Source organism: Arvicola amphibius, chromosome 6 (assembly GCF_903992535.2).
Source record: "Arvicola amphibius chromosome 6, mArvAmp1.2, whole genome shotgun sequence".
Taxonomy (NCBI): Eukaryota; Metazoa; Chordata; class Mammalia; order Rodentia; family Cricetidae; genus Arvicola; species Arvicola amphibius.
The window spans coordinates 152,327,282-152,339,297 of record NC_052052.2 but is presented as its reverse complement, the minus strand read 5'-3'; the positions used below and the strand labels follow the sequence as shown (position 1 = coordinate 152,339,297).

General features: G+C 48.7%; 1 protein-coding gene across 4 annotated transcripts in view; it reads left to right on the top strand.

Moving 5' to 3' along the window:
* The window catches only part of LOC119816114 (core histone macro-H2A.1), a 65,868-nt gene that overhangs the window by 32,972 nt on the left and 20,880 nt on the right, over positions 1–12,016 (top strand). For 2 of the 4 annotated variants that reach the window (XM_038332430.1, XM_038332427.1), the window contains exons 3-5: positions 5,200–5,306; positions 5,665–5,862; positions 11,354–11,461. In XM_038332430.1, coding sequence (XP_038188358.1) covers positions 5,200–5,306; positions 5,665–5,862; positions 11,354–11,461 — 413 coding nt within the window. Of the gene's footprint in view, positions 1–5,199; positions 5,307–5,664; positions 5,863–11,350; positions 11,462–12,016 lie in introns of all 4 variants that reach the window. The other 2 variants (XM_038332429.2, XM_038332426.1) reach the window with 1 other exon arrangement.

The window sequence follows — 12,016 nt, the reverse complement described above, 5'->3', positions numbered from 1 at the left end:
CAGTCTCACAGCAACCATCCTCTCCCTTTGTGGAAAGGCCAGTGCACCTGAAGAGCAAGCAGGAACCACCCTGTTTTGCTGATTGCCTGGCAGTTTGTATCTCGCCTTCATGCGGCAGATAGCCCTCTCCTGGCCAGGAAAGCTGTTATTTTATTGCTGTTTCTAAAAGGGCAGAGGGTGCCTGCTGCTCAGCAAGGGGCTAGCCCTCGCCCGCTGCAGTCAGAATGTGCCCTTCGTCTTTCTCAACTGCTGTAAAATGCAGTGTAGAGGCAGCTTGGGTGTGGAGCACATTTCTTGTAAAAGGTGTGTCTTTGAAGTGCTCTGTCTTGTGTGTCCCCTCGTGATAGTGTTACTGTGGTTACTATCCATCTGGAAAAACATGCGAGTAAACAAACCACAGTACTGGCTCAATCAGGTGGAGTCTGTCCAAGCCGCACCTTACTGTTGTAATGTGGGCAGCCCCTGCTTCCTCCCTGAAGAGTCCGGGGCCCACTCTTTGGTGCTAGGAACCTAGGGCTGGACATTATCTTGGCCTGTGCACATTGCTGGGTTTTGCAGAAAGGAAGCTTTGGACTTCAGCTCCTTGGTACAGAAGGCAAGGGAGTGACATCATTCCCTTGCTCTTTCCCAGGAGCCCCCGTTCCTACACCTGTCCACCTACTTTCTTCTCATCACCATTCCCATGGGACTCCAGCTGGCCTCCCTGAATCCAAGCTAAACTGGCAACATGCAAGGTGTCCTCAAAGTTTTCCAAGGGAAAACTAATTCATTGAAGCTGGAGCCGCAAATCAGGGGCAGTCTAGTGAAAGCTGGGTGTCCTCATGTCTGTAGGGGTTAGTGCGCCCCTTGACCTCTGGTGCTGCTTCTGGAGTATTCAGTTGCTTTCTATCCATTTCTCAGGTCTACCTCCTCCCCACAAGTCAGCAGCCCACACCTCTCAGGATCCATCTTCATCTCTGCCTCCTCCCAAACCAGCAGCCCACATCGCTCCAGGATCCTTCTTTCTGCCTTCCCCCCCAAATCAGTGGTCCACATGGCTCAGGATTCATCTTCATCTCTGCCTCTCCCCAAATCAGCGGCCTGCATTGCTCAGGGTCTTCTATCTTCATATCTGCTATTTCCCTGCACAGAGAATTGAGGACAGTTTTGGAAACAAAACAAAACACACAAAAAAATCAGAAACCCCAGAGACCCCATCTCTCCTTCACCCCACCTCTGCCTGGGGAAGCCTTCTGCTGGCACTCCTGCAAAAAGAGGAAACAGGCTTCTTCTCCAAGAAACTGCTCCCATGTTTGCTCGTCATGCTGTCGGTGGGCTTAGAGATTCTGTGAAACAGTGTGCTGCTGTAGGCTCCTGTATGCTCCCAGGGTTCCGAAAGGAGCAGGCAAGGCTTTCTTAGCACGAGGGTCAGAAGACTGTAACCTATCAGGCGCCCTCTGTGTACTCTGGCTCCTCCTTCCCTATAGCCTCAGAGAAGGAGGAAAGGCTTAAAGGGGAGTATGCTAGAGGCTTGGTGTTAGTGTTCTGGCATCTGTACTGGCCTGCCCTTGGGGTCCTGACAGGATATGTCCTCAGCCCGCAGCCACTAAGAGCACTTCCTGTGCACATTCATTAAGTTTCTTTTTAAAAGTGCCCTGCACACCTCACCTCTCTTTTTCTCTGCCCACCCCCCGCTTCTCTGCCCATCCGTCTCTCCCTCTCTTTCTCGGTCCATTTTTCTCTTTTCTCCTGCTGCTCCTATCCCCAGAGGCCAGTCTCCCCCTTCCTTTCCCCATTTTTTATGTTATCTTTCCCTAATAAACATCCCCTCCACATGAGCTCTGTCGCATCACGGTGTCTTTCTCTCTAGCACCACTTTTTAATTTACAACACTAGGAAACTTCTAAGAGTGGGCTCCAGAGCTCCGTGATGCCAGAGGCCACACTAAAGCCTTCTAACTGCTGAGTTCTAGCCCTGGAACTGCTCTGGTGGGCTCTTCTCTCTGCCCTTTACTGCCAGAATCTGCTCTTGTGGGGCCTCAGGTACCTACTTTGCTAACTTTTGAGCTGAAGGTAGAATCCTTATGGATTTCCTCCTCCACCACAAGGCCAGGAAGCTGAGCTGAGGCTCCACTGGACCACAAGCAGGCGTTTTCTGCATCCTGAGACACTACAGCTAACCTCTTCATTTACCATGAGAGCCCATGAGAGAATGGTTTCCTCAGTACTGAGAAACCGTGTGTGCTGAGGTTGTAGAATCACCTTGTGAGGCTAGGGTGGAAAAGGTAAACCTGTCTCTAGTTAGTGCCTGCAGGGGTTGGCCAGTCTCCTGCCTCACACTGTGACTATTGTACATGAAGCCCAGTTTGGTACTCCCTAGAGCTCTGGTCTCCTGCACAGTCTTGTTCGGTCTCCCTTCCTGCTGGTAAGACAGGGACCTCATTGCCTTCGCATCCCTTCTCAAACGCAGGCTATTTGTCTCTGGGTGACGACTGAGCAAAATGATTTCCTGGATTTAGGGACAGTGAACTGCTGTGCCAAGTGTGACTGATTCCCCCTTCCACCTGCTGTCATTATGACAGTGCTCAGGAGTAACCACGCACACTCTCGTCTTTATACAAATGTAACAAGTTTTGGCATGGGGCTTAGTTGCTAATCTCAAAAATATACATACTATCTCAAGTGTGGTGATGCCAGCACTAAGCTAGCTCTCAGGAGATTGAGGCAGGAGAGTCAGAGGTTTGAGGCTAGCCTGGTTACCTAGTAAGTCTAAGACCAAAGTAAGACCGTGTCTCAAAGCAAGCACAGTAGACAGCCTGAGTGTTGTAAGTTTGAGGCTTGGTTCTCACACAGCTACCAGTATGTCTCTGCTTGTCCCAGGACGTGTCCAAGCACAGACTTTGTCAGGGTAATCTAGAACATGAGGCAAAACTGGAATTATAGGCCTTGTTCAGTCCTAGCAGAAGGCCAGACCTGAGTTGGCCCAGAGGGTGGTATAGAAGGGTATCACAGGCAGGATGGTAGCGTGGGCAGACCCACAGCGTGGACAACAGATGATACATTCAGGAACAGTCTGCACATCCATGAAGACAGTGAGGGGTCACTGATGAGAGGGGCAGGTTACCAAGGGAACTGCATTGCCGAGCAGGGAGCTTGGGGGGCTCTCTTGCCAGGGCACTCCCCAGTGCCATTGGTAATGGGGGAGGATTTGTTTTTGCCCCAAGAGACTGCCTTGAAGGGCAGGAAGATTGACTTTGTAAGTATCAGCTACATGTTAGACCCAGCCTCCCAGTCTTGTTTTATTCCCCCTCGTGATTTTTGTTTTGAAGATATTTTAGACATACAAAATGCTGGAAAAGGGATTGTATTATTCCTAATCGATAAATAACAATCTGTATACTCAGGGTACAGTGCTGCTTTGTATGTGCATACTTAGTAGATTAATCTGGTTAGCATACTTGTCCTTCATATTCCTGTGTTTAGGTTTGGAGAACATTTAAAATACATGTTAGTGATTAGGAGATACATAGTATTACAAACTACAGTCACCATCCTGGACACACTGTTAGAACTCTCCCTAAATATAACTCAACCTTTACCCTTTGACCCTCATTTCCCATCACTGCACCCCCACCCTAGCCCCAACTTCGAAATTAAACTTACGTAGATCTGGCATCTTAGTAGGCTCTTACAGTATTTATCTTTCTGTGCCTGGCTTATTTCATTTAGACATATCACTTGAGGTCTGTAAAGTTCAGGGCTGTACATGTTACAATGGACAGGATTGGGAAGAGGGACTCTGACCCTAGCAGGTTTAACAGCAGCTGCCACAGTTTGTTCTCACAACAACATCAGGACGCCCCATTCCTAAATACTTGAGCGTGAACTTTCTGTTTTATTTTTATTTACTTTCATGTTATGTGTGTGAATGTTTTCCTGTGTGTGTGTGGTGTGTGTGTGCGCACATGTGTGCACATGCGTGCATTCAATACAAGCAGAGGCCAGAAGATGACGTCAGCTTCCAGGAACTGGACTTAGATGTAGTTGTGAGCTGCCATGTGGGTGCTGGGAACTGATCCCAGGTCCTCTGAAAAAATAGTCAGTGCTCCTAACTCCTGAGCTATCTAGCCACGTGTAAATTCCTTAGGAAAAAGAATGCTCCCTTCAAGTTGACCACGCTACTGTCCGATTTAGGAAAGATTGTAGTAGGAGACTGTTCCTTTGTTCCTGGCTGCCCAGACCCAATAGTCACACAGAAATATATTAATACAACACTGTTTGGCCAGTGACTCTTGCGCATTCCTAACTAGCTCTTACATCATAAATTAACCCATTTCTATCAATCTGTGTATGGCCATGAGGTTGTGGCCTACCTGTCGGGTTCCTAAGGTTCGGACGTGTCCTCCTCTGGCTGCTACATGGCGTCTCCCTGACTCTGTCCACTCTTTCTCTGTTCGGATTTCCTGCCTGGCATCACTCTGCTAAGCCATTGGCCAAAAAAGCTTTTTTCATCAACCAATAAAGCAACACAAACACGGAAGAACATCCACATCATCAAGACCATTCCTCGGATGTGACTCCCATGTTCAGCCCTCTTCGCTTGTCTCCAGAATGACTTGGGAGAATCCCATCAAAGGAACACACTGTAGCTGGTTCTGTTCCTAGCTCTCCTCAGCCTGTATTATCCCCACACCTTTGTTTTATATGACTGTGACATTGACTTTATGAGTCTACTCACAGCTTCCTGACTTCAAATCCAAATGTGCAGGTGTTCTTTCTTGATTCAGGCACCAAAGATTTCTCAAGCACTGTCTGTATCAAGCCCCTTCCCCTGAATTCTACAGGTGGGTGATGCATTACTGGAAGTGCAGGTATTGTGTCCTTCTGGCCATACCCACTCTAAACACCCCTCACAGGCAGCTCTGGGAGATGGAAGCAGAGCTGTATTTCTATCTTAGTCCTACCACATACTTAGTCAGTGGCCTTCCACTGGTCCCCATTCCTCCCAACTTTCCATTTTCAGAACGAAAGGGGGAACCTTTAACCCCGCCCATCTTTTCTGTGAAACTCTCCCTGGTTTCTCCAGAAGTTCTGCCTATAAAACATACCTGTAGCTTCCCACTCTGGTTAGCTCTTTCTTGTGCCCCGTCCTGCATGAGGTACAGAGGCAAGTGAGTTCTCTAATACCTTGAAATGACCACATGTTCCTCTTTGCCTACAGCTGAGATCCTGGAGCTGGCTGGCAATGCAGCAAGAGACAACAAGAAGGGACGGGTCACTCCCCGGCACATCCTGTTAGCTGTGGCCAATGATGAGGAGCTAAACCAGGTATGGGGCTCTCCAGCCTGTCCCCCCTCACCCCCCAGCATGCTAGTAATACACTCAGGTGACCCAGGAGAGCCTGTGGTGGCTGTCAAGACCTGGAGCAGCTTCTTTGTTGGGACTTCCCTGGAGTGGGGTAGGGAGTTGGCAAGGGTGCCTAGCTCTTGTGGGAGAAATGAGAGTGTAAACTGAAACCAAGTGATAAATGAAGGACTCTATCCCTGTGTCGTCTGAGTCCTGTCCCGTCCTTGTAGCTGCCACAGAGGTAGGATGTGTATGAACAGGGCCGACCACTTGAGTCAGGCAGGGCACTCCGGCAGCAGGTGGTCTGGCTCACCCCCTGTGACTTTGCTTTTCCTGCAAGCTGCTCAAAGGAGTCACCATAGCCAGCGGGGGAGTGTTGCCTAATATCCACCCTGAGCTGCTGGCGAAGAAGCGAGGGTCCAAGGGAAAGCTGGAAGCCATCATCACACCTCCACCGGCCAAAAAGGCCAAGTCTCCATCCCAGAAGAAGCCAGTGGCTAAGAAAGCAGGAGGCAAGAAGGGGGCCCGGAAGTCTAAGGTATGGGATTTGGCAGGGTGTGTAGGATGGGGTAAATAAGGTTACAGGGGACCTCCCGAGCTCTCTTCGGAGCTGATCCCCATCCCTGCTGGGGAAACTGGCTGAGACAGGAACATGTGGGAGCCCAGCTCCCTGGCCAGTCCCGAGTGCCTCCTGGGACCCGGCCACAGTTGGAGGACTGAGCCCTTGTGACTCGGGGCTGAGTCGTGGGTATCCAGGAGCAGTTGGAGCTGGGTGGCCCAGCCCCACACCTTCTGACCTGGTCTCCCACATCCATGTGAGGGCCGATGGAAAGGTTTCCTTCTGCCAGAGCTCGGCCGCCATGCCGTCCTCAGAGGGACCATCTGCCAACATGCTTTGATGCTGAGTTGTACAGTGTCATTGTGTTGCCATGGCAATGTGTCCTCCTTTGGGTGTGCTCGAGCAGGAGCACTGCAGACAGCTGTCAGGAGAGAAGAGCAGTGCAGGCTTGGGGCAGTTCCTCAGTTCTTCCCTGGTGTGTAATGTCCAGGCCGTGATCTGCGAGAGGAAAGCCCTCTCGGCAGCATGACCTAAGCTATTTTCATGGAAAGGGCAAAAAAAAAAAAAATCCCCATCTCTTCACGTGTGTTAGCTGGGGAGAAGGTGCTGTGAGTGTGGACAGCACTGCCTTGAAATCTAAATCTAAAGAAACCCCATTCCAAGGCCCAGGATCGTCCGCATTCCTGGAAAGAGAATCCTGACCTTGAAGGGCAGCCAGGCCATCATCTCCAGAGACTTGTGTTCCACCTCGCTCAGGAGGAGTCCTGGAGGAGGCAGGGCAGGCAGGGAGGGGCTTTACAGAATGTTCCCCATTCATTCCTAACTATAAAGTGAGCAGATTGGAAGCTTCCCTCCCCCCTTCTTCTGTTTGCAGTTGGGAGGAAGGGACAGGCAGAGGAAGCAGGACAAGGGCCAGGTGACCTGGTCCTTTGGAATGTTAGAAGAAACACAGAGAAGCCAACCTCTTCTCCCTTGAAAATGGACCCTTGGGGCCTGGCGCCTACAGCAAGGCCCTGGAACTAGGTGCTAGCACCAGCAGGGCAGAATCATGTATGAACTTGGCCCTTGCTCTCTTTCATGTACTCAAGTAGTGCCATCTAAACACATCTTGAGATGCCAATGCCTACAGCAGACCTTTAGACCCTAGTCTTCCTGTTGTAGGTTTTGCCCAGTGATTTTCTAAACTTTCCAGCTCACTAAACACCAGGAATTTGTTCTTTGTGGAGTGTGTGAGTGAATGGACCTGTATGTATGAGTGTGTGTGGGGTGTGTGTGTGTGTGTGCATGTGAGTATTTGTGTGGATGTATTTGCATGTGTATGTGGTGTGTGGATATGTGTATTTGCATGTGTATGTGGTGTGTATATGTGTGTGGTGTGTATGTGTGTAGTATGTGAGTATATTTGTGTGGGGGGCTATGTGTGTGTGTTTTCTAGTTCCTAGTAGCTATGTTCCTAATAACCATATGTCAATAATCACTTGAACACTCAACTTTTCCCTTGATTACAAAAGCAGAGAGTCTGTGGTGGTGGTCTGTTTTTCTTCCACACAATAAAACACATTGTCTGCTTACTGTACCAGTATTTGACTAACATTAAACCCTAGGGAAAGCTGAAATTGGAACTGTGAACAGCTAATTTTCAAAACATTTGTTTAATGTAAATTGTATCAGCGCCCAGCAACAGTGGGGAGGACCTGGCATCTCCACGTTGCCATGGAACATCCAGAGAATCCCGTTTCCGGGGGCCTGTGCAGAGCCCCCCCAGGGACATGCCAAAACACTTGCACTGAGAGATGGTTGGTAGTTTTCAGGTGTCAACACTCCAAGTCCAAATCGTAATTTTCTCCCTCAACTCTATATAATTTGAAGGTTTTGAAAATCTCCAGTGTGACAGTTGGGTCAGCTACAGTGGGAACGGAGGGCACAGAAAACCCTGCAGCCCAAGTGCAGAGCTCTGCTCTGCCATAGGCTCTTCCTACTTGGGTGGCCTCGGGAAAGTCTGCTCCCTCTCTGCCTTGGTCTGCCCTAGCCCATAAAATGATAGGGTCTGTTCCAGCCCTGCAAGCCAGTGACTCTGGGGATATTGCATAATATATTTTTGTATGGGTAATGTGTGTAAGTTTGGAGGCAGAAACAACAACAAAAAAAGATCTTGCTCCCGTCAGTCTGTAATGAATTATTAACAGACTTTTCAGAAAGTCTCTCTCTCTCTCTCTCTCTCTCTCTCTCTCTATATATATATATATATATATATATAGATTTATGTATGAGAAACCCTTCTATTCGATGTTTAAAGCGTTAAATCACATAACCACTGTTCTGGCAATATAGCGTAGTGTCAGAAGTGGAAGGCCTAGGGTCTGTGACCTGTGTTCTCATTATGCCATGTGTGTGCTCTTGGCGAGTTCCTTATGGTGCTCAGTTTCCCCGTCTATGAACTGAAGCTTAGAATCCAGGCAGAGCACTTAACTGTGTCACTTCTCTTGCCCGTGTCGTGGCAGGAGCTGCGGCTGCCCTGACCTGGGTAGTTCTCCCACCCTCTTGCATCTCAAATCCACCCTTTTTCTAGTAAAGACCCTCACACACGCACCCGGTGGTGGAGGTGTGCTTACTGCTCGTGCCTGGCAGAAGGCCAGGCTGATTTTGGTGAGTGCTTCTTTTCTGTGGACTACCGGGCAAACTAAGCGAATGATGGTTCGCTCTAGCTGTGGTTCTGACATGTGGGTCGAGACCCCATGGGGAGTTGCTTATCAGATATTTACCTTACAATTCATAACTAGCAGCACTATTTTTGCTTAAATACCTCCTGAGAGCTTTCGAAAGCTTTGTAGATATGCATTTAAAACCTTGACAGGCTCTTCATAAGAAATTTAAGGCTATTTTTTGGTATGCTCTCTTTCTCTTGCTATATGTGTGTGTATATACGTATATTTATATACACATACACACACACATATAGTCAATTGTATGCATTCAGGAGAGTCAGCTATCTAGTACAAATTCACAGCAAAGCAGTTTACTAACATTGAAAAATTTGTACGATTTTACTTACCATCCTTTCACTTACTCTACAGAATTTAGTTCTAATATAATACTTTATTAAAGTGTGTATGTGTATGCATGTGCGCGCATGTGCCTGTGCTGTGTGTGCATGTGCCACCATTCGAGTATGGAAGTCAGAAGACAATCTTTTTGATTGTTCTCTTCTCACACCTTTTCATGGGTTCTGGGGACCAAGCTGAGGTCACCAGGCTCTTTACCAGCTGAGCCGTCTTACTGACCTCATATACTGTGTCTTTATGCCTAGTGTTTTAACGATGTTTGTAGCAGAGCGTTGAATATTTCAGTTCATTTGAAATTGTTCTTGTGATCTTATACTAAACAATGTGCGTTTTCCAAGTTAACACACTTAATAGTATACATTTAATCAAACCAACAAATGCATGCCAGGTTTTAGAGAAAAAAATTTAAATTTTATTGGAAAACAGCTTGTAGTAGAATGATTTCCTCTCCAGTTTGTTCAAGGGCCCTAAGTTGATGGATTGCTAAGATGAGACAAAGGTCAGCATCCTGTTCTTTAGCACGAGCTTCAGATTCCTTGAAAACCTTGCTTCCTAGGACAATGAAATGATAGAGAGGTCTGTTCCAGCAGCGCTCTGCCCTCCTCTGTCCTGGCGCAAACGGTCAGGCTAGCAGTCTCCCTGATAGAGAGGTCTGTTCCAGCAGCGCTCTGCCCTCGTCTGTCCTGGTGCAAACGGTCAGGCTAGCAGTCTCCCTGATAGAGAGGTCTGTTCCAGCAGCGCTCTGCCCTCCTCTGTCCTGGCGCAAACGGTCAGGCTAGCAGTCTCCCATCACAAGTGAGCTACAGAGACAGCATGGAGATTTCCCTATTGTTAGTACGCCATGCTCACCACTGATAGCAGCCGACATTGGTACATCACCATTAACCGATCCCCCCAGTGTGCTTTTTGGTGATCTCCAGCTGTTAACTATGATGACTCTAGTTTTGTTGAAAGCAGAAGCCGTGTGAATGGCTTTGCCAGCCTCTGCTTTCCTCACTCTCAGACAGGGTATCTACAAAGGCTGTGGCTCCCATGTGTTTCTTGACTACCTGGCTCTCAGATAGATTCGAGGCAGTAGGAAAATGAACCAACGAGAACCTACACATATTTCTGCTGGCTTCTCCTCCTTGATACAGTGCTTTTGAGTGAGAATCTACACATACCTCTGTTGCCTCTCCTCCTTGATAAAGTGCTTTTGTCTGATCCCCAAACCCTGGAGCTGTGGGCCTAGTTTATTTAGTTTATGGAAGGCCAGCTATTATTATTACCAAAGCAGTCATCACTGCTAAAGCAATCGACAAAATTAGGTGGTTTTTCCTCTGCAAGGGAGCCTGCTATGATACAGTGCTTATGGATTTGGATCGTAAACAGGTACATGGCTAGGACACGGGCCTTGTCCTGAGCTCACAGTCCAAGACCACCATTCTGGAAAGCAGAGCCCTCTGTGATGCCCCTTCCCTGTCATCTAGGCAGGTGTTTGCCACCCAGCTCTGCCTCAGCCACATCTTCTTGATCTTCTCCCACTGGACCTGTCTCGGGATCTGTGGACTCTGATAATCTGGGGGAAGGGAAAGGAAAGAAGCTGAACTGTCTAACTAGAAGTCCCGCCATTCCCACTGTCCTCATCTAATAGCTGAATTAGACAACCCACAAATAAGTGAAATCCATTCCTCTTCGTTTCTGTGTGTCCCCAGAGCCACGTGCGCTTTCAACACTTACTTGGGCCGTGAGAGGTGAGGGACCCAGGGCAGAGGAAACACACTGGGGAGCTGAGAACAGAGGCCCTGCACCTCTTGGGAGTTCCTCAGGAACTCCAGGGCACACCGATTTCAGTCTGCAGGATGCTGGGGAGTGCGTTAAAGTATGGCCCCATGGCGGGGGGGGGGGGGGGACCCGGCAGCCTCCATGGCACTCTCCCAGCGAGCTGAGCTCTAGGGAGGAAATGGAAAAGGGCCTCAGCTACTGTCTGCTCTCTAAGAACTCAGCTGTGTAGCCAGGTTGCCCTAAACTAGTGGCAGTCCTCCTGCCTCAGCCTTCTGAGCATTGGATTGTAGTAAGTCATGTGCAAATATCTAAAACGCGGAGATCTTTAAAAACCATTAGCAAAGAGATATTAGCAAATAAAGATTCTGAATTTATGAAGTGATTCTAAGTTATTGGAAATCTAGGTTTGCTTTTAAGAATTTTTAAGACTATAAGTAATAAATATACAATTTAAAATTTTTTTCATAAAACTCTGGGCTCTCAAAATAAGTCACAGCCTCCACTGTGGGACATGCCAATGTTTTTTGTTTCCTGTGTTCTCTTAATTGGTAATGGGTGAGGCCTGGAGTCGTCTCATTAGGAAAGACAGCTGTATGGCCCCTGCCCAATGGTCCATGTTCTAACTCTGTGCTTTGTACAAGAAGAAACAGGGAGAAGTCAGCAAGGCAGCCAGCGCAGACAGTACAACGGAGGGCACGCCTGCGGATGGCTTTACTGTCCTCTCCACCAAGAGCCTCTTCCTCGGCCAGAAGGTAGGCAGACACCACTCAGTCTGCTCCAGGGCCCTGGGAGAGAGGGCACAGGTGGAGATTCCTGAGTACCACTCAGCTCAGAGGGTGGGCAGACCAACTTGGCTGGGTGTGGGGGGTTGACTTTGGTAGTAGTCCCAGGGAGGGGGTGAATGCTGACAGAATCACCAAGCTGGGTCGGGATTCTGGCAGGTTCCAGGGAGGTGAGGTGGGGGACAGGACCTGGGGCTCAGCCCAGAGCAGGCGCTACTTCCCTGGAGTAGGCTGGTCATCAGGGGGCATGTGCGGGGGAGAGACCTTACCCAGCAGTTCTGGTGGGCTCTGATCTGATGCAGGGAGCTGGGTTGATCTTAGACAAACTGACAGGTGGACAGGGGCTTCTTCACTGACCCACCAGGCGACTCCTCCAGTCAGTCGTTTGTTTTAACCATGGGCAATATATTTTCAGCCGCCCCAGTGATGCAGCTTTGCCAGGACGCCATGGTTTTGTAAAAGTTGATTCACTTTTATTGAAAATAAAAATGATGCAAAGGCTTTTAAGACCTGAAAACGAGTTGG